The sequence below is a fragment of the Carassius auratus genome, chromosome 9, assembly GCF_003368295.1.
Source record: "Carassius auratus strain Wakin chromosome 9, ASM336829v1, whole genome shotgun sequence".
NCBI lineage: Eukaryota > Metazoa > Chordata > Actinopteri > Cypriniformes > Cyprinidae > Carassius > Carassius auratus.
Genome location: NC_039251.1, coordinates 5,962,668 through 5,987,382, shown reverse-complemented (window position 1 = coordinate 5,987,382; position 24,715 = coordinate 5,962,668). Strand labels below are relative to the sequence as shown.

General features: G+C 35.3%; 1 protein-coding gene across 1 annotated transcript; it reads right to left on the bottom strand.

Moving 5' to 3' along the window:
- Positions 1–1,179: 1,179 nt before the first annotated feature.
- Positions 1,180–24,128, bottom strand: LOC113108224 (interleukin-1 receptor type 1-like). Its single transcript, XM_026271120.1, has 11 exons — positions 23,638–24,128; positions 23,149–23,255; positions 14,415–14,625; positions 12,840–13,002; positions 11,315–11,474; positions 10,633–10,689; positions 8,813–8,927; positions 5,020–5,159; positions 4,792–4,932; positions 3,693–3,851; positions 1,180–3,082 (listed from the first exon to the last, which is right to left on the bottom strand). The coding sequence occupies exons 2-11, from the start codon at positions 23,204–23,206 to the stop codon at positions 2,646–2,648; spliced, it is 1,641 nt and encodes a 546-aa protein (XP_026126905.1). The 5' UTR covers positions 23,207–23,255; positions 23,638–24,128; the 3' UTR covers positions 1,180–2,645.
- Positions 24,129–24,715: the final 587 nt, after the last annotated feature.

Sequence of the window (24,715 nt, the reverse complement as noted above, 5' to 3'; positions counted from 1 at the left end):
TTTGCTTTAGCAGCAACATAGCACTAACTAAAGTCTAGTTATTTTCACAGACTGATTAGATACTCAGACATTCTAGAAAACACTTTCTGTCAGATGCAGACTGTGTGTCATTTATTATTTGAGCTTAGGGGGCTGACCGCAGCCCTATAACGAAATGTTCAAAGCTCACACGTATGAATTTATGTGGAAATGAACCAAGGTGAAAAATCCACCAACATATAGTACCCTATAAGCCACAAGCAGAGCAAAAACTTCCTGTTTTCTCACCAGCGCTGGGTAAAGTGATTACTTTACAGATCATGATGTGCAGTGAAAACCCTAGAAACTATGAATTGCTTTGCTGCTCTCAAAACATGAATTAGTTATAGCATTTATAATAACCTGTTTTTACATTATATTATTTTACCATTTTCAGTTGCAAGCAACCATAGATAGAAAAGCTACAGCAGTCAGCATTTGAAAGTGGATCAAAAAAGTTAATCAAAGTTGTCCTAAGAAAAGAATGCATGCAGTGACATATTTGACAAATATTTATTAGATTCACTGTAATAAATCATTATTACGACATGAATCAATAAAACATGAATCAGTAAATGTTTAATTTTACTTTGTTTCTTCTAAAAAAACATTAAAATATTTTATCTGACATGACCTGTAGTCACAATGCCACTTGTAAGAACTTTAAATATTTTTATATATTAAATAATTCTGTAAAAAAAATAGAAATAATTAAGAATAATAAAGTATAAAACCAAACATATACGCATTCCATCTGCATTAACAAAATAATATAAAAAATATAAAATGATAGTTATATTGAAAATAACTTCTACATACAGTAATTTTTTTATTGCTAACTGGCATCACCTGTCACTCTGTTTTTCATCACAGTTACAAGATAAAACAAGATAAAAGTTTCTTCACACAAACTCAACAAACCTCTACACAAATATGCAAACTCGCACAACACAAGCTCACAAACTAAAGGGACGTTCACACAGAATGCGTCTTTGCATCTAAAAACGCAGTTTTACTCATTGTGTTGATCTCATTTTAACTTAACCCTTATGCGTTGTTGGGGACGTTTTCGTCCACTAGAGGGTAAAGTTGAGTCTTATTTTGGCCACAACTTTCTCTGTGTTTGAGCTAATGGAATGATTTTTGGTGGCAAATCTTGTTTTGACCCATATTTTAAAAAAATGCTTTGACATTTTTCAAAAACTCAATGGTACACTCTGGGCAAATTCACTACCCTTTCATTATGTTTGTGGATGAAAACACCATATAATCATGCATTCATGCATGGGTTTCCCTTCTGGGAAGAGGTCAAATTAGTTATTTTTACAGTTGATCACTAGGTGGGACCGTTAACCCTTTAGATAGGCCTGCGCAAAAAAAAAAAAAGGCTGTTTCTGGCTTGTATAGGCAGTTATATGGAGTATAACAGCAAATTATAGTGTTTGTGTGTATGAAAGGGTAGTGAATTTGAACAATGCTCAAGGGTTAAACAGGAAGACAGGGCAGGACATATCAAGTAGACCTGCCCCCCTTTTAAAATAGCCAATTTTATTTATATCACAGCTTGGGCTAGAGCCACTGCGCTTGGTAAAGCCGAATTCTACAGTGTATGACAGCCACAATCTCATCCATATTGATACAAAATATTACATTCTGTGTATAATTCAAATGGGTTTGATATGTTTTATGGTCTGAGCCGACTCGGACATATGATCCGCTCAGTGCTATCATTTTGTTAGACTTTTTCTGCCCCAACAGAAAGCATAGTTATACCTGAATCCTTCCCTATCCCCATTCACCGTACAGAAAACAGGAAATCTTTGAATATGTGACAGATTTCAGCTTCACTGCTTCAGGGTCTATTTATAAGCTGTGGTATGCTTCAGATTCCAGCATTTGATTGGACAGAAATTTTGACGGGAAGCTGAAGTACAGAGTAATGTCCTCAAAAGCATTGATCCATATTGGCGTAAGTGACACACTGCAAGGTTTGAATGCTTAAATGCTGTAGTTTTGTCATTGTTTTGGAGCACACTAGCTGAGAGATTACATCAAGGCTAACATATTCAGACTAAAAGCCAAAAAGTTTTCAACAATTTTGATTTCATGGGGACTTTAAAAAGTGTAGAGCAGAATTCCTCCTCCAACATGTTTCGTTAAATAAAACTACTACTTGCTACTGTAAACAAAACCTTGAAGCGCTTGCCCCGCCTCTGGGGTCTTCTGATTGGTCGCCTGTTTTGGAATCGACACTCATGAGCAGCGCTGTGTGTAAAAGTTGAAACTTGACACAGCGTCTAAAATGCAATCGTCTACAGCGTTTACATAGAAAACAATGGAAAAGTGGCACATGGGAGTGGAAAAACGCATTCTGTGTGAACAGCCCCTATGCTGAAAAAGAGATTAATTTAATTTACAATTATTTATTTTTTTAAGCGGTTGCAATCCATTTATTTTAGCTACATTTAAATAAAATTTGTTAAAAAAATAGCTTTTAGCATTTAATTTAGTATCTTTTTCAGTGTACAGTAAGTGTGCATTGTTGTGTTTCTTGAGTGGTGTTATCCATACACACTTCATAATGAGTTTATATACTTGTGTAGATTGTTTCTGTGGTCAAACAGATCTCAAAGCACCGTGACCTCTGGACTCTTCTGCCGCTTCGCTGGAGGCATTTGATAGCGCATGTGTTTCCAGAAGCTTCTGTTCCCCCGATGACTGGTGCTCTGCCTCCATCTGAGGATGCCTTTGGTGCGGATGATGTATCGCAAAGATTCAGGCAGCAGAGCCTCTTCAACACCATCCTCCACCTGCACCAGGATGACTTTCAGACCCTGCTTCACTAAAGCGTCATAGAGACCCACCTGTGGCGCGTAAGTGGCCCATATTTTATCAGAGGAAGTGTTCTGTGCATTCATTTGCACATCATGATCTGATACAGGGAGTTTATCTGGTAAAAAGCTCTTGGTGGTGTCGGTTTGAGGTGAAACACAGCTCTGTGATGTAAGAATAATGATCAGCCTTCTGCATCGGCTAATTGTGTCAGCAATGACTTCGTGCACCGCTGAAAAAGAGAGTTGATTAATGTCAAACACTTGTTTTTTTGTATGATTGTGCTTCAATAAACAGTCAAGGGGATACTTAGGCCTGAAGATTTAAAGTATTTGAATTGCATTTAAAATTTCAATTACAAAACTTGGTACCAAATAATTTATTTGACACTTTGACCTGAGCATGTTTTGTTATGTACCTTTCTATCAAAGTCATTGTTAAGATGACATTTTTTGACAGTTTAACATATTTTATTACCATTTTCTAAACAATAGTGAATAATCTGTGATAGTTTGAGAAATATTGAAGGTGTCAGAATAATATATATATAGTTTATCAAGGCATAGTTGTTAGTTTTATTTACACTGTAGTCCTATTACAGAAACCTGACCATTTTAATTTTTGCATGACTGACAAATTTGCATCACATTAGGTTTATTAGTTTATATTAAAGGTGTGAAATACAAATGCATAGACATTATCAAATGCTGAATAAACAATTTCAAATCTTTAAAATGAAGAATTTTCAGTTGTTTAATTCAAACATGCCTTGTTTTTTTGAACAGGGTTTTACTTTGTGTCATTAGAGCTGTGTTAGTGCGATCATGTGACAGGATGTTTACCTTCCCCAGGAAGTCCATCACGACCACTGATAAAGAGATTGTAACCATAATGGTCCTCCAGCACCGCAGGAAGGATATCCAGAGCAAATGTCACTGCAGAAGTTGAGCCGTGTTGATCACTATGGAGGTAACTCACATACGCATCGTACGACTTGCCATCTTAAATAAAGCATTAGAATAATCCTCACTTACAAACATAAAATAACAATAAAACAGAATAATACAAATATAACAATAAGTATTTTTAATTAAATAAAAAAATAAAAGTGATTATAGAAATAAAATGTGCAATTATTTTATATGATCAGATGATTGCAATGATTTTAGTTTTAGTTTTTTTTTAAGGTAAAATTTGACTTGGAAATGTTTAGGCAATGTTTCCCAGCTATAACCCTCTCAAGGCAGGCGTTGCTGATTTGTAACAGTTGAAAACTATCTACCTTATTCCTCCAGATACATATTTTATGTATCTGGAGCACTAAAAACTTGTTACTAAAACTTAATTTGAACCTAAGAGGGTTAATAAATATGTGTAACTGGTTTGTTCACAAAATCATCACATTGTTGGATTACAGTGAATAGCAGATATATACTTGTATCATAAAATCATGCAATTCATGCAGGTTTGTTTAATCATTTTTAATGTGATGATTTTGTAAAGAATTACACATATTAATTAAAGCTGGGAATTATATAAGGACTTTTCAGTCCTTTTCAGTTAATTTAATTATCATAATATTTTTAAAACTCTCCTAATTTCAACATTTATTGAAATTGTAACAAATTAATATAGTATGTTTTTTGTAATAGGTTTAATTTTGGTTGAGTTAAAACAGAAATACTGTATTAAAGTAAACAATTATAATTAAAAATCATTAAAATACATTAAAATAATGAGATTTTTTTTAAATGTCCATAACTGTCATTGAAATAATAACACAATGCAAAAAATACAACTATATATATATATAGTTGTAATAGTTATATTAATTATAATAAACCACTGACATGGCCACTTAAGTCAATCTACTTGAAAGCATCTCTACAGAGAACAGTCAGTAAAATAATTGAATCTGAGAAAAAGAATAAAAAACCATACCACTGTTTATGGCAGAAGACGAGCAAACAGCCCTGTAAGCCAGAACCAGATCGACTCTAAAGAGAAATGCAACTGCACACAGTAATATGAGCAGAACCACCAGACCAACACCGATGCAGTAATAACGTTCATTCTGACTCACTGGAGAGAGGAAGACCAGAAAGCAGGTTAGAAAAGAGGAGACTTTTACTAATAATGTACAAGAGTAAAAGATGAACTAGAGCTCACCAGGAATAAGCAAGACATTTCCAGAATCTGAACCTCTTGGGTGTGTAACGACACAGGTGAAATTAGTGTATAAATGTTTTTCTGTGACTTCTGGGATGTATAGAGTAGACAGCATATAGTCCCGCTCCCCCTCTTTCACACTGATGAAAAGAGACATGCAGAAGCAAAGTGATTGGACATCATCAAAAACATCTCGATCTATATATATTCATATACATACATACATATTATATTATACATATATTAATGCCGTTAAATGATTAAACATGATTAATCGCATCCAAAATATGTTTTTATTTATATATGTGTGCATATACTGTGTATATTAATTATGACTATATAAATACAGACAGGCACGTATATTTGAAAATATTTACATGTATTTAATATATATAAATATTAATTAATTTATAAATATATTTAAAAAAAAATTCTTAGATATATACATGTTTGTGTGTGCATCTATAAATACATAATAAATATATGCAGTATATTTAAAATATTTTGAATGCGATTAATCGTGATTAATTAGTTGACAGCACTAATATATATATATATATATATATATATATATATATATATATATATATATATATATATATATATATATATATATTAGTGCTGTCAAAATTAGCGCGTTAACGCATTCGATTAATTTGAAATATTTAACGCGTTAAAAAATAACGCAATTAACACGGTTGCAGTTTTTTTTATTTCCAGTTGTGGCCTATGTGTGTTCAACGTGCAAAGAAATAAGGATAAGACCAAGGAAGGACTTTTAGACGGAAAGTTTTAGTATAAAACTCTGCCGGATTACTCTTCAGTCTGCCACAAGAAACATCACTCTTCATTTAGTCTGCCACAAGAAACAGCAACATTAAAATCATGAACTCAAATGTCATTGTTTAAAAAAAAAAAAAAAAAAAAATGACTGTTGTAACAGTGCGTAAATCAGACCTTTCTGTAACGCTAACGTTAATAAGCTTAAACGAAAATATTATGTAGCGGAGTATTTTTTGTACACAGTGCCGCGAACTGTCAATCACTCCTGTACGCTTGCATCACTGTCCTCCTCAGTTGCAGCAACTTGCACTCTCTCTCTTCATCAAGCTTTAAAACAAAAAGGGGACAAAAAGATCATATTGTCTTTGTGCATAGGCTATAGATTAATTAGATAAATTAATATCTAAATTTGTGCCTTGCCGTCTACGGTACTTTTTTAGCACTTAGAAAAAAGATGCTGCAGCCAATGAGTAGCCAGCGGGGGCTGCAGGACGACTGAACCTCCGCAGACAGTTTTTAATGTTTATCAGAATATAAATACTCAGGATTTTGCTTTAGTATAACTCACAACGAGTTTCACACACCTTCTCCGGCCACGTTGAGTTGTTGACACTTAACAGTGGGAAAAGCGACACACGCGCTATTCACTTGTATAAGTTAAGGGTGAATGGGTAATGTAGTTTCTGCCCTGGGTGGGATGAATTAGGAAGCTTGCATTGTGAAGGGCGCTCTGAAAATCGGCAGTGCAGGTAAAAGATTAAAACCTCTATTAAAACAGATGTCCAAATGAGCGAACCGGTATGCTACAAGCACGTTCTGGGAGCACAGAGAGGTGGCGGTACGCTCAAGAGCTATATTTGGAAGTGGCGGTACTGAGTACTGGTGCGTACCGGCCCACTTAAAGCACTGGCAATGACTATACTTTGGAATTTTTTTGCAGTCCACTTAAAATTCAACATGGAAATCATTTTTGTTTTTTATTGGCATTGATTGTTTTGAAATTCAAATAGTACTTACATGCCTGTGTTTTTATTTCTGTAATAAATATGGCTTTCAAGCCAACAGTTAATTTGGAGGATATTGATGGTTTATTGCAGGTATGTTGTTTACATGAGAAAATCTGTGTTACAAGTTAAACAAAAATTCCAATAAACAATCATATTTTGAATTTAATTAGTTTCTTTGTCTTGAGTTTACATTAATTATTTACATTTCACATTTACATATCCAAAAAGTTTCAGTCTTTTAATTGCGATTAATCGCGATTAATCGCGATTAATTTTAAAAAATTGTGCGATTAATTAGTTAATTTTTTTTAATCGATTGACAGCACTAATATATATATATATATATATATATATATATATATATATATATATATATATATATATATATATATATATATATATATATTTATTTATTTATTAAGGCTGTCAAATGATTAAAATTTTTAATCAAATTAATCAGAATTTTCAGTGGATTAATCAGGATTAATCACTATTTGCAATTACACCTGAATCCTAACCATTTTTTTTCTGAAATGCATACCAAAAGATAAATAACAGGACACAGATACATAATTTTCATGTATTGATTCATCAATATGTGGTTCTTTTTTTCTGAATTTCAAAAGTTTAACGTTTACTTAGATCAAATTTACTTGAGCACTATATCAAACCATGCCATTTAACTACAGATATTGTAAGAGTTTTAGGTGAACCTGTGGTTATGCATAGAGAAACTCGAAAGAATGAACTCAGAAACACAAACATGCGCCCTCTGCACTCTGGGCACTCTTGTTTTTGGGAGGTGTTCATCTGCTCTGCCACGATACTTTAGGACCGATATTTTCACGTTCTGAAGGCTTCAAGTGCCAGTAAAACCAAGTTAAAATGCATATGCTTTTCCAAACAGCTGTAATTTTCACTGCATTGCATGTAGGCGTTCTGCGCATGCACGGTGTGAAACACAGGACGCTATAACAGGAAGAAGCTCCAGCGTATCAACTACCAAAGTCGTCTCTGTTTATCGAGCTTGGCATGAATGTATTTGACAGTAACTGGGGTAAAACCTTAAGCTTGTTTGATGTTTTCGGTGCGGCGCTCGCCGCTGTTTTTTACTATCATGAGAATTCAGAGATCGACGAGACTTTCCTGACCTGAATAATTTATCACACTGCGCATGCGTGAAATGCGTTAAAAATTTGACGTAATTAACAACAAACAACTAATTAACGTCGTTAACGCGCTATTTTTGACAGCCCTAAAAAAAAATATATATATATATATATATAAGGGTTGTACAATTAATTGAATTTCTAATTGCGATTACAATTATGGATGCCACAATTACATAATTTTTCAAAGCGACAATTTATCATTCATAATCGACTTATGTTATTTTGTGTGCTTAAGATGTGTTTTTTCTTTCTACAGGTTATTTTAAGGGTTTCCCCCATTATTTTAATTTAAGTTTTAGAATAACGTTATAATACCATTCATATTTTTACTTTTTTATAATTTATATATAATTTAAAGAAGAAACCATTATGATGTACAGTTGAAATTTGATGCTTAATACTATAGAAAAGCACTAAAGGTTTTTCAGTTAAGAGTATTTTCAACTTATTTTCATATAAAAACACAGCTATGGCATATGAAAGAGCGTTACCCACATGGCTATTGCTCCTATAACAGCTCATTTTTATCATATCTTTTGTCTTTGTTATATTTTTGTTTGTTATATTTCTCACAGATTTCTACTCATTCTAAATTGTGGAGTGCTTTCAGAGTATGAATTATTTGTCATTTTAAATGATGGAAACGGAGCGTAAATGTGTAAGTCCTTCAAAGATTTCTTATCCTGTTGCGCCCTCTATAGGACCTCTATAGCGACTAGTCGACATCAAGCTTAAAGCGTCATGGTAGACTATTCGATTAATTATTGAAACAGCTAATGTGGATAGATGTACAGTTTGTATGCATAAGGAGTCTATGGCATATGTACTTACATACTTCTGTTGTAGTCCAGTTTGAGATTTTTTAAGTCAGTATACCAGTAAATAACAGTTTCTCTATTGTCGTTCTTCCCAATAAGAGCTTTGCAGTTCAGAGTGTAACTTTCACCTGTAATAACACACAGAGGTGGACTTACCCATTAGGCAAAGGTAGGCAATTGCTGTGGGCCCACAAATACCAAGAGCCCCCTAAAATGTTTTTCATATACGAGATGCGCATTAAGCACTGACACATACAGGGTTGCTTTTTACAGTGTTTATCACCACGACAGCTGTCTGTGTGTCTAAGTTGAACACACTTCTCGTGTACCCTGCTTATAGGAAATGAAAACATCATGTATCTGAAGCTGTATTAAATGTAGCTTACTTATTAAGGACCCAATTAGAGTATGCATACGCGGATTCTTGTTTGGTTGATATAATTCTTAGGTGTGTAAATGTATAATATACATTTAATATTTTTTCATTTTCATTTAAATTTGTCGTTAAAATAACTAAAATAAGTGTATTTTAAAGCTTAGAATTATTTTTTTTTTACATGAATGAATGAATAAAGGGAACCAGCTGTCTTCAGAAAAGTTGTTGACATTTTTATTTTATCGGATAAAAAAGCATTTATGAACGGCTTTGCTTTGAAACACTATTTCTGACTTTCCATGTCAACAATATGAAAATCCACCAACATAACCCCATGTTTTAAATTAATTTCATAATTTATACGTCCAACTTATCTCTTCTGTGTCTCAATTGTGATGTTTATCATTTTATATTTTCTTTTGATTTTGTGAAAACTGCTTTTTGGTGAAAACTGGTCGATTGCTTTTTTGGTGGTTGACAGCATGAAAGAAAGCAATTATAACATTTACATGAAAAAAAAAAATGTGGACACAAATGTTGGGCACCATTGTGCAGCAGCAAGCATCACAACAAAAAAGGAGCCTCAAGGCTGATCTAGGTAACTGTGAGCAACTGAGGGCCTGATTCCTATATTTTGCCTGGAGCCCCCAAATAATTAAATCCACCCCTGATGACATGAACGTTACTGTGCTCTTCACACACATACTGCACATGCTCATTTACATCAGGCTTGATCAGAACTGAAATTCCAATTCATTTGTCGAATTTAGGGCTTCCCCCGAATATGCAAATGTACTCCCCTCAGGTCATCCAAGATGTAGTTTGTTTCTTCATCAGATTTAAGACGTTTTTAACTTCATACTTTTGCTTTCAGCCCAGTGATACATTTTATAATCCCATAATCCATAATAATGCTTCCTTCAGTGAAAAAGTCCAAATCATGGTTTCTCTCTCATCACAATCCAGACACACACACATTTATATATAACTATTTTGGCTTGTAAATGATGCCAGAATTGTGCAGATTTCTCTCCTGTTTCAGACCAGAGGACTTTTTCACTGAAGGAAGCATTACTATAGATTATGGACTCGTATCTTTGACTGAAGCAACAGTTAAAAACTTTTTAACAAACACAGTTTTTGTCTTTTCAAGAGATTAACTGATGGACTGGAGTGCTGTGGATTATTGTGATGTTTTTATCAGACTCTCATTCTGACGGCACCCATTCACTGCAGAGCATCCATTGATGAGACACTGATGCAATGCTACATTTCTCCAAATCTGATGAAGAAACAATCTCATCCTTATCTTGGCCTGAGGGGGAGCAAACTGTTTCCATCTTTGGTTAACTATTCTTTTAAAACACATATAAATGAATTAAGAATTGAATGCACACAAACATCATTAGAAGGGATTAAATGACACAAATTACAATATCATCATCATTATCACTCACCAAGTGTTACTTTTTTTGTTTCTTCTTTTGGGTAGATGATTTCAGGCTTTGTCACCACTGTTAACGAAACACATTTATTGCATCATACAGAAACTCTCTCAGTCTGAACATTTTCACTTCAGCTCTATGCTTCCATCTCTTGGTCCGAAGTAAATATTAATAAAGCATTTATTATTATTTATCATCAAATGTAGTTGACTAGATGTTTTTCTCAATGGATTCTAAGCAGGGTATTTTGGTTTAACTGAGATACTGTTATAGTTTTTATTAGAATTTTTAAATAGTTTATATATTTGTATTTTAATTTTAATTTCAGTTAAAGTTTTAATAAAACTGTGGTCTGGTTTAGTCTTTTTTTGTTGTTATTTTTATTTGTCTAAACAGTATATATATATTATATATATATATTATTATATATAGTTTTACTTATTTTAAATCATCAATTTAAACTGAATGTAAAGAAGAAAAGCAACTAACTGAAATAAAATGTGTGTGTGTGTGAACCATTATGGCTAAATAAGGCAGAAAGACACCTTTTATCTTGAACCTTTCGGTACTGGACATACTTTATGTTCCCTCAAGAGTGTATTATAATAGTAGACTAAGCTAATAGGCATGCAACTCACTATAGGATTTGAAACAGAGCCTCTAGAATCATTTTAGATTTCAAATAGTAATTTACCATAATCCTTAGATTGGCTGAAGATTTTTGTAGTCTGGGCAGCAGAGTAATGCTGTCCTCCAAAAGTAAAGTTCACAAAGCATGTATAGAGTCCAATCATGTCTTTGGATCTGTTTATCGGTAAAACCTTACTGTTTGTCACACTGAGTGGGTGGCAGTTCTAAAGAGAGAGAAAAACAAACCATTTAGCAGTCAAAACAATTACAATGTACTCTACATGTACAGACATGCATGGATTTAGCAGTGCTTATGTTTAAATGGGAAAGTGAAAGTGCTCTAAGTTATAATTGTATGTTTGTAAAGAGCTCCCAAACCAACTAAGCTTGACATACTGATGACTTTAGCAATGTTTTGGTGTCTTTTTTGTTTGCTATTTGTAAAAAAGTAACGTTAACCACAGGAGAAGCATTAAAGGAAGATTTCATCCAAAAGTGAAAACTTGCTGAAAATGCACGTACATTTGCATCCAAGATGTGATTTAGTCATATTTGAAGAAGTGTAGCATTGCATCAGTGTCTCATCAATGGATGCTCTGCAGTGAATGGGTGCCGTCAGAATGACATTTACATTTAATCATTTAACAGACGCTTTCATCCAAAGCGACTTACAAATTAGAACAATAGAAGCAGTCAGGTCAACAATGGAACAACAACAGTATACAAGTGCCATGACAAATATCAGTTAGTCTAGTACAGAACACATAGCCAGGTGTTGTATTTTTTATTTTTTTTTAAAGAATATGAAAAACAAGAAAAGAAGAGGTAAGTGCTAGTATTAGTTGGTTAAGTGCTGGCGAAAAAGATGAGTCTTTAGATGTTTTTTGAAAATGAGTCCAAACAGCTGATAAAAACATCACAATAATCCCCAAATAATCCACTCCAGCCCATCAGTTATGTCTTGCGAAGACAAAAGAAATAAATCCATCATTTTGTTTTTAACCTTAAACTGTTGCTTCCAGCTAAAGTATAAGTCCATAATCCATAATAACGCTTCCTCCAGTAAAACAAAGTCATATCCTGTTGTCTCTCACATCAAAATCCAGCCACATTTGTTTAGAGCTGTTTAGGCTTGTAAACAGTGCTTGATCTGTGCAGATTTCTCTCCTGATTCAGACCAGATGACTTTTTCATTTGAAGGAAGCATTATTGTGGTTAGAGGACTCATGTTTTAAACAGAAACAATTATTTGAAGTTAAAGACGTCTTAATGATGGATCATGGATTTGTTTCTTAAAAACATTCAGCTTTTGGCTTCTCAAGATGTTAACTGATGGACTGGAGCGCTGTGAATTATTGTGATGGTTTTATCAGCTGTTCTGACTCTAATTCTGATGGCACCCATTCATTGAAAAGGATCCAATGATGAACAAGTGATGTGATGCTACATTTTTCCAAATCTGATGAAGAAACAAGCTCATCTACATCTTGGATGGCCTGAGGGTGAGGACATTTTCAGCTACTTTTCATAAACATGTTGGTCCTATGCAGTAGTGATTGAGTTCAGATCCGTTTATGATTGTGTCTTACATTTCTCCAGGTCACTTGAGCTTGAGGGTCTATCTCAAAGATGTGAGAAAGCAAACAAGTGATTTCCTTTGTTCTCGTTATTTCATCTTTTCTGTTAAACCTGGGGCATGTTTTATTTTCAACGGAGACATTAAATATTGTTGTCCAGGTTTCATCGCCATTTCTGCCATATAGAACAACAGGTGGGATGAAAGAATGGCAATGAGGGTATACTGAACAGAAAACATACAATGCAAAGGTGCTTTTCATAATAGTGAGTTTGAAGCATTTATATATAATGCATTTATGTATGTTGTAATACATTATATATTTTGATAAATAATTGTAACCAAAGATGTAATTCATTAAAATATGTTCTTGTTACATGTTTTAATGCATTATATTTTCTGAAAGTGCAATAATTAACAGATAAGTATTATTATAACTGTGGTTACAAATAGCAATGAGATCATGCAATGTATTATAACTACAATGCAAAATAAATGCATTAAAAATACTTTTATAGTGCATTATATATAAAGGAAAGTGTTACCGTTTTTAATTTGTGTTTGCATCTTTATGCTCTATACCTCATTTTGTATAATTTGATCCGAGGATTTTTCACAACAAGTATCCAACAAGTTTTTCAGTAAGATTTCAGTAATCAAATTTCCTTTAGAAATAAAGCATCATGGTACAATACTGAAATGTTTCAGAACTTCCATCCTAGTGAAAACAAAACTGCTTAAACGGCTTATTCTGAACAGATTGTTTGATGGTTTAACCATCTGAACTTAAAGGTGCTGTATGTAGGATTTTGACTCTACTAAAGCATAAAAATACTATACGTTTGCAGATATTTAAGAAACATGCTAGTTGCATGCATGCAAGTTAACATAATTGTTTATCTGAAAAACAATGTTACAGTCAATTGTTCTCTTTTGTAAATGTGCGTTCCAGGCTGGAGTGTTGGTCTCTGTTTTGGTTTGTGAAACCTGCCCACTGCTAGTTTACCCATTTCTGTTTCGGGTTGCCAGTAGGTGGAAAACACAGTGTATTTAATTTCATTTATCAAGTGCACTCATTCCTGTTTGTGTCATCAATCTGGCAACCTGCTTGAGCATCAAGTCTGAGAAGGAGGGGCCAGGTGAAAAAAACCCCTCTCTGATATTTTTAATTATGACTGCAATACCTAGTTCAACCACTCAGTGTCTATCCTACATAATATTTAAAAGGCTAAAGTGTACATAAGAATGTAAGCATAAATTAAATTTGCATGTGCAAGAGAATCTTTGTTAAGGTGTAAATTGTGATTCAAGTGCAAGAAAAAAAAATTAATGTACACTTCCACAAATATTACCCTGCGCATGCAAATCTTTATGACATCATTTTACCTTCATACAACAGCTTAAAACATCAATGCCGACTATTCAGTGTTCATTCATCAATGTCAAGATAGAAACAAGAGGAGGACTTTAATGCAAAGAGAGTGTTAAAATAATTACATTCTATTTTGAACGACCAAGTGAGCATTTTCAACATTCTAATTGGACCTTATTGGGACAAAACTAAACAACTTTGTGAATTGCATCATACCTGGTGAGACAGGAGTAGGATCCGCTGTGGGAGAGGTCAGCAGGTAGAAACCATAGCGCGCCTCCCTGAATGTTTATTCCACTGATGCCTTCCAGCCTCTGATTAGGGAAACGGCTCCAGCTCACATTCTGTGTTTCACTGCACTCAAGCTTAAATGCGAGACCAGCACTGGTGGTATAATTCTTGAGCTCTGTGTATTGCGTCTCACTCCCTTGAAGAGGAAAAAATTAAATACATTTAGCTAGTATGGGACTAATTACTGTTTTAAAGCATGAACCACATTTTACGGCTTGTCATTAAATTCACCGTTTAGTGACAACAACTTGTAATTTAAAAAATATATATAAATCAGGGTAAGAGCAATATGTTATGTTATATGTGGGTAGGTTAATATGTTAGCTATATGTTAGTCTACTGTATAAGCCAGTATGAATTAAGGATGGGTATCGTTAAGGTTTTAACGGTATTACTACTCTTACCGATACTGCTCAACGGTCCGGTACTTTAACGGTATTCTTATTGGTACATTGTGTTGTGTTACTTGGTCTTGTTTTAGGTAGTCGAAAACTTTGCATTTCTCTGTCTGCACATAATGCACTTTTGAAAGATGCTTTGACAGATTGCTTGTGTTTCCGCCCTTACATGCAAAAACATATCGCGTCTAAAAATGCGTGGAAAATGCTAGGCACGCCGCTTTCTGATTTTTTCCCCTAAAGCCTTTGGGCACTTGCGCTCCTGAGGAGTCTGCCGTTGCTAAGCAACGATGACCTGCTCTCTCCATGAAGACGTGGAAATTTTAGCAATAGATAAATAGATTTGCCGCACTAAAAACTGCTTGCAGTAGCTCTGCAACTAAATTAATTTAAAAATCCACATACAGCTATCAGCTGTTCCTTTATCTTGGCTGAGCTTTCAACGTTGTTACGGAAAAGGTGAGGAAGTTACATGACCTGTGGTGCGCTTCCAGCATTCTGAAAAGTTGAGATGTTTTTAACCTGGAATAAACGAGCTTGTCACACCACGTGAGAGTCGCGACCGCGTCGCTTCCATTATGAGCGCGCATACCGTGTGCCTACATTTGAAATAACGAACTTGAGCGAGCAAAAGATGCAATATGTGAGCGGCCCCTTATGCGTGTATGTGCGCCGTGCTCGTTCATGTGGTCTGTGTGTGTGACTGACCGACAACCTCCGCGGCGCGCATGAGAGATCTCGCAGATCTCACTGACAAACGTCTTATTATGATCGCACCTTAGAAATGTTTGGTAAGATAAAATGTGCACGATAACATTATTAAGTAAAAATACATAGTATATACATTTTTTCCCCTCCAGTCCCGAAAGCAGTATCGATAGCGTCAGATCTTACTGATACTTCGGTCTTTCATAATTTAGCCCCGGGGCCATTTTAATACCGGTTTCGGTACCCATCCCTAGTATGCGTGACATAATTCGGATTTAGAAGATATAACTTTCAAAGCTTGCAGTTCGTCACTTCCGCCAAAAATAATCAACGATTTTTTGACGTCACATCGTACTTCATCTTCTCATCAGATCTTCTGACTAATCAAATGCTCTCTAGAATCTAAAGCACCTGCCCACTAAACTATAAATACACACTGAAGTGCCAGCTGAGATTGGTCACTTGCTCACAGTGTAGTATTTCCTGCACGGTGAATGGTACTTGGTGCACAATGTAGGCAATAGGGAACGATTCAGAGAAAGTAAATATGCTTTCAATTGGGGCAAATGAGGTCTGGTTCTTACGGATATCCTCAAACTACTTTATTCGCTGATCGACTATTTAGCAAACTCTTGACTTTTGTAGCTTCTGAAATGTATAAAAACGGCATTGAAAGTAAAGTAAATGGTAGCATGATTTTAGACGCAGTTATTATTTTTGCAAACATATTGGATTTTGGATTTTGAAATTTTGGATCCATGGCCGGGCAACTCCCCGGATCTCAATCCCAGAGAGAACCTGTGGTCAGTCCTCAAAAGGTGAGTGGACAGACAAGCAGAAGCCCACAATTTGTGACTCCAAAAACTAAGGCAAGAATAGATTGCCATGAGTCAGAACTGCTTCTCAGTAGAGCTGATGGCAACCTTAACCAGCACTGTGCAGTAACAGTGTTGCGAAATCAGCACTGCTTCCTGAGTAAACCTGCTGTGAGCTCGGAGAAGTTTATTTGCACTGAGCTGATCCAAGCCAATAAACGGTCCACACTGCACAACTCAAATAAGTAGCATAGCTGACTAGGTTTTGTTTCAGTTGCTGTTTGATGTTTCTCATATGCAACAGAAATAGTAACACTTATGAGGTCGGTTAACGTAGTGGTCACACCAGTGTGACTGCTCACAAAATTTAGTCGCACCAACAGAAAAAATGGTTGCACAATGTGACCACTTGGTTATAGTCTTTAGCTCTGTACAGGAAGTGACAAAAAACTGAAAATTCTAGAAAATTGTACTTATCTTGTAAGTCAGCTCCCACTCTTTAATGCCCCGAGGTGGAAATGCCCTAACAGTAGGGAAAACTCAAGTGCATTCTATACATTTTGGACAACCATTGTTTTTGTATTAGTACATTTTTTTTACATTTACATTTTATTTATTGTTTTCTTTCTCATTTTAGATGCTGGAGAAAAGAAAAACAGCAAGGCTAAAGCATTCAAAGTGGAAATATCTGACGTGGCTCATTAATCCAGGATTGGGATGGAAGAAGGAGAAGAAGTTGTTCAGAGATCAGGCAGAGATCTACTGGTGCTCCTGAAAGAACCCATTCACCTAATGTGTTAGTTAAACCAAACATTCATCAATCACCTTCATGTTGTTCCAAGCCAGACTTTTATTAATCTCTGAAGCAAAAATGTAGAACTTTTTAATGAAATCTGAGAAATGATTTTTTAATAAAATAACATTCACGAGAGCACCATGAATCATCAGTGTTGTTTTGGCGTGAGAGATGGCCATATCATGGTACTTTTGTAAAAATCCGTTGGGGATACATAATTTCTGAATAAATTGTTGTTTTTGTTTTTTTGCGTACACAAGGCATCTTTTAAAAAATATCTTCATTTATGTTCTGCACAAAAGGGTCTTATGGGTTTGGAGCAACATGAAGGTAAGTAATTAATGACAGAATTTACATGTTTGGTTGTTCTAATGTGGTTATAATTGGTCACTGTTTCCAAGATTTATTGTCTTGAAAAATTATGCTTATACAAAAAAGATGGATTTATTTCATAAGTTACAGTAAAGATTTTTAAAATTGATAAAAAAAAAAATTGAAATAAATACTGAGTGCACTCTGTTTGTTGTTGGCGTCTGTACTGCATTTGAGCTCCGTCATTACATTCTTTTTATCGACTATTTTTATCTTAAAAATAAATTTTATACACCATCGTTTCTGTTTCTATAATGTGTGAATATATCCTCTATCGCAGTGGTTCCCAACCTTTTTCAACTCGCTGCCCACACAACCACATACATATGTTTGCGCCGCCCACTTCAAAATAATTAACTGACCCCGCTATTGTTGGGATAATAACTTAGTACTCAGAAGCTAGAATGTTAACTGTATTTATTGAATGAACTAGGGCTGTGCGATATGGACAAAAAAAAAAAAAAAACTATTGGGATTTCTTTGATCTATTTTGCGATTGTGACACACACCGATATGCTTTCATAAATGCATTCAGGATTATTTGAAACATATTTCCAAAATAAAACCAATTACAGCTTTATCAAAAAGTTGTAACGTCTCTAGAACAGACATAAGTCAAAATTATCACTATAGTAAAGATGTAACAAAATGTATAGACTTATACCAAAAAAAAAAAAAAAAAGAAATCCCGTTGTACAGTTACTTTTTTTTTCTTTTTTTGCCATGCATTGTTCATAGACCTCATTAATTGTAGCGGTGCCTCAGGTGTTTGCAGTGTGTATACAGTTTGTGTATGCGGTCAGCAGTGAGAGCGCATAAATATAACGCGAAAGCACATTAAAATAATGCACGAGTGCGATTCTCTCTGTTTGCGCGCAGATTTCATTTGCTCTGTCACAAAACCATATGTGCTTGCTCGGATAAACGGTGAGAGAGTGAACACTTAAAACGTGTCTCCTCTCACTTAAACTCCGTCCTGTGCACTCACAATTCTCTCTATGCTCATGTGTTAGATATTAATTATTTTCACACGTTTTTATATCTAGCCTTTTACCGCGTGCAGTGTGAATGCTCTGATCCATTAACATGGGCTCTGAAAAAAGGTGCATTACAGACAGTGTGTGAACCTGGAGTTAGGCATATGCCCAGTCTGTTCTGTTCTCGTGCTAGGCGTAATGCATTCTGATTGGATTGGATAGTATACTACGGGAGGTCAGGGCCAGGGAAAAACGTTTAGAAACCGTGCATGCTCAAATCATGATTTTATGACTATTTCTTTTAATCGCACAGCCCTAGAATGGACTGGAAATGAACAGAAAATAATTGGGGGCCCACCTGCAATACCACCGCGACTACTAACACTAGGGGGCCGCGGACCACAGGTTGAAAACCACTGCTCTATCGTATTTCACAACAAAACAATCAGAGCGCCTCGTTATCACTAGTTTTTTTTTGATCTCCTGGGTCCTCTATTAGCTTATAGCCCGTTAGCATCAGCAGCGTTAATGCTGCTAACGGCGCTTACATTGCTAATACTCTATTCACACACATTACCACTGCTGTACTCACTGTTACTTGCTTTAATGGCAGATGAATGTCTACCTTTGATTGCAGAATGCAGCTCGAGCTCGAAGCTGTGAAGAAGCAGATTCGTGACCTGGAGGTGAGGCAGGCCCAGCTGAGAGAGCAGAGCTCTGCGCTGGAACGCTCACAAGTCCGGGGTAAGTATACAGCGTTCTGTTAACAGTCCCACCCCAGCAGAGTCGGAGCGGAGCTGCTCTCTGACAACATCTCCAGGACACTTCGCTCCATGTGACTAGTAAGAAAATTCTCAAATAACTATTATGATGACTTTTGTTCCACCCGCTTAAATGATAAAAGTACTTGCGCTGTACAATCTATTAAGACTGTGTCTGTTCCCCGAATAGTGAGGTCAAAATATAAAATGTAATGCAGGATCTAGAAAAAATCTTATCGTTATTAAACCAGAAACATGTAAAGTAAATGAACAAAAACTATTTTTAATGTTTGGGCTCATAAATATTAGATCACTCACACCCAAAGCAGTTATTGTAAATAAAATGATAACACATATAATAGTTTTGATATACTTTGACTGAAACCTGGCTTAAACCAAATGATTATTTTAGTCTAAATGAGTCTACTCCACCAAACTACTGTTATAAGCATGAGCCCCGTCAGACTGGTCGTGGCGGAGGTGTTGCAACAATATATAGTGATATTCTCAGTGTTACCCAGAAAACAGGATACAGGTTTACAGTAACTCATTCGAAATACTTCTGCTTAATGTTACACTGTCACATATGCAAAAGAAATCTAATGTATCTCTTGCTCTGGCTACTGTGTATAGACCACCAGGGCCGTACACAGAATTGCAGATTTCCTCTCAGACCTTCTAATTACAGTTGATAAGGTGCTAATCATGTGAGATTTTAATATTCACGTTGATAATTCAAATGATGCATTAAGACATTGCATTTACTGACCTAATAAACTCTTTTGGAGTTTAATGTTAAGCAAAATGTCACCGTGCCCACTCATCATTTAAATCATACACTAGATTTAATTATATCGCATGAAATTGACCTTACTGCTATAGATATTGTACCTCAAAGTGATGATGTTACTGACCATTTCCTTGTATCGTGCATGCTGCGTATCACTGATATTAACTATATGTCTTAGCGTTACCGTCTGGGCAGAACTTTTGTTCCAGCCACCAAAGACAGATTCGCAAATAACCTGCTATCTCAACTGCTATTTGTACCCCAAAATACACATGAACTAGACAAAATAACTGGCAACATGGGCACTATTTTCTCTAATACATTAGAAGCTGTTGCCCCCATCAAATTGAAAAACGTTAGAGAAAAACGTACTGTGCCATGGTATAACAGTAATACTCACTCTCTCAAGAAAGAAACTCGTTGTCTTTAATGCAAATGGAGAAAAACTAACTTGGAAGTTTTTAGAACTGCATGGAAAAACTGTATGTCCAGCTATAGACAGGCTCTAAAAACTGCTAGGGCAGAGCATATACACAAACTCATAGAAAATAACCAAAACAAATATTCCATCAACCTTTAATAGTAATGACTTTATGAATTTCTTCACTGAAAAAATAGATAACATTAGAAATACAATAGCGAATGTAGATTCTACAACATCTAACACTTCAGTTTCATCAATCGCACCCAAAGATAAACTGCAGTGCTTTACAAATATAGGACAGGAAGAGCTAAATAAACTTATCACTGTATCTAAACCAGCAACATGTTTATTAGATCCTGTACCTACTAAATTACTGAAAGAGGTGTTACCTACAGCCGAAGAACCGCTTCTCAATATCATTAACTCGTCGTTATCTTTAGTTCACGTCCCAAAACCATTCAAGCTGGCGGTTATCAAGCCTCTTATTAAGAAACCAAAACTAGATCCCAATGAACTGGCAAATTATAGGCATATTTCAAATCTTCCATTTATGTCTAAAATTTTAGAAAAAGTTGTGTCTGCTCAATTGAGCTCCTTACTGCAAAAAAATGATCTGTATGAAGAATTTCACCATAAAGAGAGAAACTGGTTTAGTTTCTAGATGAACACTAAAGGTGAGTACTCGGTCAAGTTGAGTAAAGATCCCCGAAGAATCAGAACAATGCACTCTTTCCTCAGGAGAACACCATAGCACAGAAACTGCACTTGTTAAAATTACAAATGACCTGCTTCTTGCGTCAGATCAAGGCTGCATCTCATTGCTATTTTTACTTGATCTTAGTGCTGCATTCAACACCATAGATCATGACATACTCATAGATTGATTACAAAACTACACAGGTATTGAAGGGCAGGCTCTAAGATGGTTTAGATCCTACCTGTCCGATCGCTACCACTTTGTTTATTTAAATGGCGACCCATCTCATTTATCACCAGTAAAATATTGAGAGCCACAAGGATCCGTTCTAGGTCCCCTTCTATTTTCAATATACATGTTGCCCCTTGGTAATATTATTAGAAAATATGGAATAAGCTTCCACTGTTATGCTGATGATACTACGCTAAATATCTCAACGAGACCAGATTCAACTTCTAAATTATGTAAGCTAACAGAGTGTGTTAAAAATGTAAAATATTGGATGACCAATTATTGTCTCCTATTAAATTTGGATAAGATAGAGATATTAATTATTGGACCAAAAAACAGTACACAGAATCTTGTAGATTACAATTTGAACACCTGAGAAGAGATGATGCTGACCCTGAATCAACAAACAGAACTAACAAATATTGCTACAAGTGTGACTGCATCATATAATAATTGATGTTAATAATGTTCATCGTTTGGCTGACTACGTCTTGTATTAATTTTTCTGAAAAATCCTGTCATATGCGCACAAATTGACAGTCACCACTTATAAGCTACTACTAAATATTGTAGAAACTTAATTTTCTGTAAAGTTGCTTTGTAACGATTTGTATTGTAAAAAGTGCTATACAAATAAACTTGAATTGAATTGAACTGCTCTTTTGCAAGTTCTATTAAAAAACTACTGATACATTTAATGGTTTCCACAAAATATTGGGCAGCACAACTGTTTTAAACATTGATAATAATCAGAAATGTTTCTTGAGCAGCAAATCAGTATATTACAATGTTTTCTGAAGATCATGTACTGACTGAAGACTGGAGTAATGATGTTTAAAATTCAGTTTAAAGGGATAAATTACATTTTACAATGCATCCACATTGAAAACAATTATTTCTGTAGGTATATTTCACAATATTGCTGTTTTAACGGTCTGTTTAATCAAATGCAGGCTTAAGATGCGATCAAGAAAGTGTATTTTATTTTTTACATGAAAAAAAGTATTTAATGTGTCAATAAATGTGTCAATATACTCTTGTGAATTGTCTTATTTTGACTAATTCTGAATATGAAAAATAAATATAATCAATGAATTCACGGTTGTAATTAGGCTTGAAAAGACGTCTTTTCACCTTGAACTTTTCAACTAAATTTTAGCGTTGTTTGGACGTCTGCAAACGACTTCTTTTGACGTCTTTTCAATAAGTTTTTGCTGTGTGGGGTGACTTTATTTTAAGCAGTGTTGTTCGTTGAGTTGTGTGGTTTTTGCAAAGTTCCATGACCGCAGCTGAGAACTCGCTACCGAGGTCATTGTATAGTGAAGCAACTGCAAACGAAACCTCCACATCTTCTGGGTAATCTTTGCAAGTCTATTTTAACATCAGTCTGAGTCAATGCATTTCATTTGGTTTTGTTGAACATTTAGGAAGACTACATTCTGTAAGTGGCAGCCAAGGAAAACAATCAAGCGTTCGTTCAGTGTGATACATATATTAACTCAACGATCAGTGATAAAAAACTATTTATGTGCAGTGTTCACTTTTGAAAAAGCAACACCTTTATTCATTCTTTCCCGTTGTCTGAACGCTAACAGAGCGACCACAATAAACGTGCCACAACAGAATGCAAATTATTTCTTCATGTCGCCAACAAAGAAATAGACAAAGCGATGTGGAAATTAACTCTTACCTGCAATCCAAAGAGCTGAGAGTAAAACCCATCGAAAAGAAAAAGAAATCGCCATCATGTCGGGTTTTGATGAATGTCTGAATGTCTGGCAAGTTTAAAGCGCTTTCCTGGAAAAGACATGAAAAACGATAATTCATTTTCGTGATACGCTATCCAAGAATGTCAAACAAAACGCACCCACAGACTTCATCCCTCTTGACAGATTGGAATACGAAACATAAACACAACTCATACTTCCCGTTTTCAGTACGAGTGAAAGCAAGGTGTATCAGTTGGCAAGCAAGTACACGTGTGATCAAAAATGAAATATTTCACACTAAAATGTTGTGAGCAGATGTGAATGATGATCCTTCAAGAAAGGCATGACGGGGTTTCCCTACGTTTCAGTTATAAAATTAAAGAAATACACATATAGCCTAGGAATAAAACTCTGAAACAGAATAACTCAAATGCAATGACTACAATAGAAGAAGAGCAGTCGTGTTTTACCTCGTGTCGTAGGATTTCAAAACTTCTCTCGTGCCTTCACAGAATTTCTGAAATGAAAGACTAAGAATCCACACTGCGGTTTCCTTTTAAATACACTCTTTGAAGGAAACGGCACGGACGGAAACAGTTAGGGGAAACCAGGGATGGTTGTAACACTTTTTTCTTCAGCGCCTAAAATTACCTTTTTCTTTTGGCTACACGTCTAAAACTTCTAGGCAAATTACCCACATGTTTATACTACAAATGGCAACAATTTAAATTTATTCAACTATATCACAGACTTTGTGAGATGATGACAAATACAAGGTGGTCCTTTGTTACAACCTACCCCACTACTGGGGTAGGTTGTAACACATACTGGGGTAAGTTGTAACAGGTAGACAAAATATACAAAAACTAAGGGTACTTCAAGTGATATGCCACAAAAACAGTTTTATTTTAAATGAATGGCTGCAACAATAAATATGTGTGAATATGGGGAGTGTATGAGCATATTGTGTGTTTTTGTGCATGTTTCCCTTTTTGTGTGTGCATGTCTGTATGTGCACATTCATGTGTGTTTGTGTGTGTGTGTGTGTGTGTGTGAGAGTGTGTATGTGCTCTTGTTTTTGTGTCATATCAGGACACAACTCTGTATCATGACATGGGTATGACACAGGTATTACAAGGAGAGGGTGACTTATGAGGACATAACCCATGTCCCCATTTTTCAAAACGCTTATATTTTTTGAGAAAGTAAAAATGCACAAAGTTTCCTGTGAGGGTTAGGGTTAGGAGTAGGGTTGGTGTAGGGCGATAATATATACAGTTTGTAAAGTACAAAAACCATTACGCCTATGGGATGTCACCACTTTTCACAAAACGTGTGTTTGTGTGTGTGTGTGTGGGGGGGGGGGGGGGGGGGCGGTGTGTGTGTGTTTGAGCAAATTAACAGACGTATGTTTATCCCCACTCCAGAGAATGAACAAATGAAATGCATTCTTTACCAGTCACAATGGTGACAATAAAAAAAAAAAAAAAAAAAAAAAAAAAAATCACTGAAAGTCTGGGGTTCCGCTTCATAAACAAGCCAAACCAA

Bases quoted from the DNA above. Each gene is read 5' to 3' on its own strand.
- LOC113108224 (XM_026271120.1), bottom strand. From the start codon at position 23,206: ATGATGGCGATTTCTTTTTCTTTTCGATGGGTTTTACTCTCAGCTCTT. The intron at 13,003-14,414 runs GTATGATGCAAT...TCTATATGGCAG, and splicing joins TCCTACTCCTGTCTCACCAG to AAATGGCGATGAAACCTGGA. The intron at 11,475-12,839 runs GTAAGACACAAT...CTCTCTCTTTAG, and splicing joins CTCAAGTGACCTGGAGAAAT to AACTGCCACCCACTCAGTGT.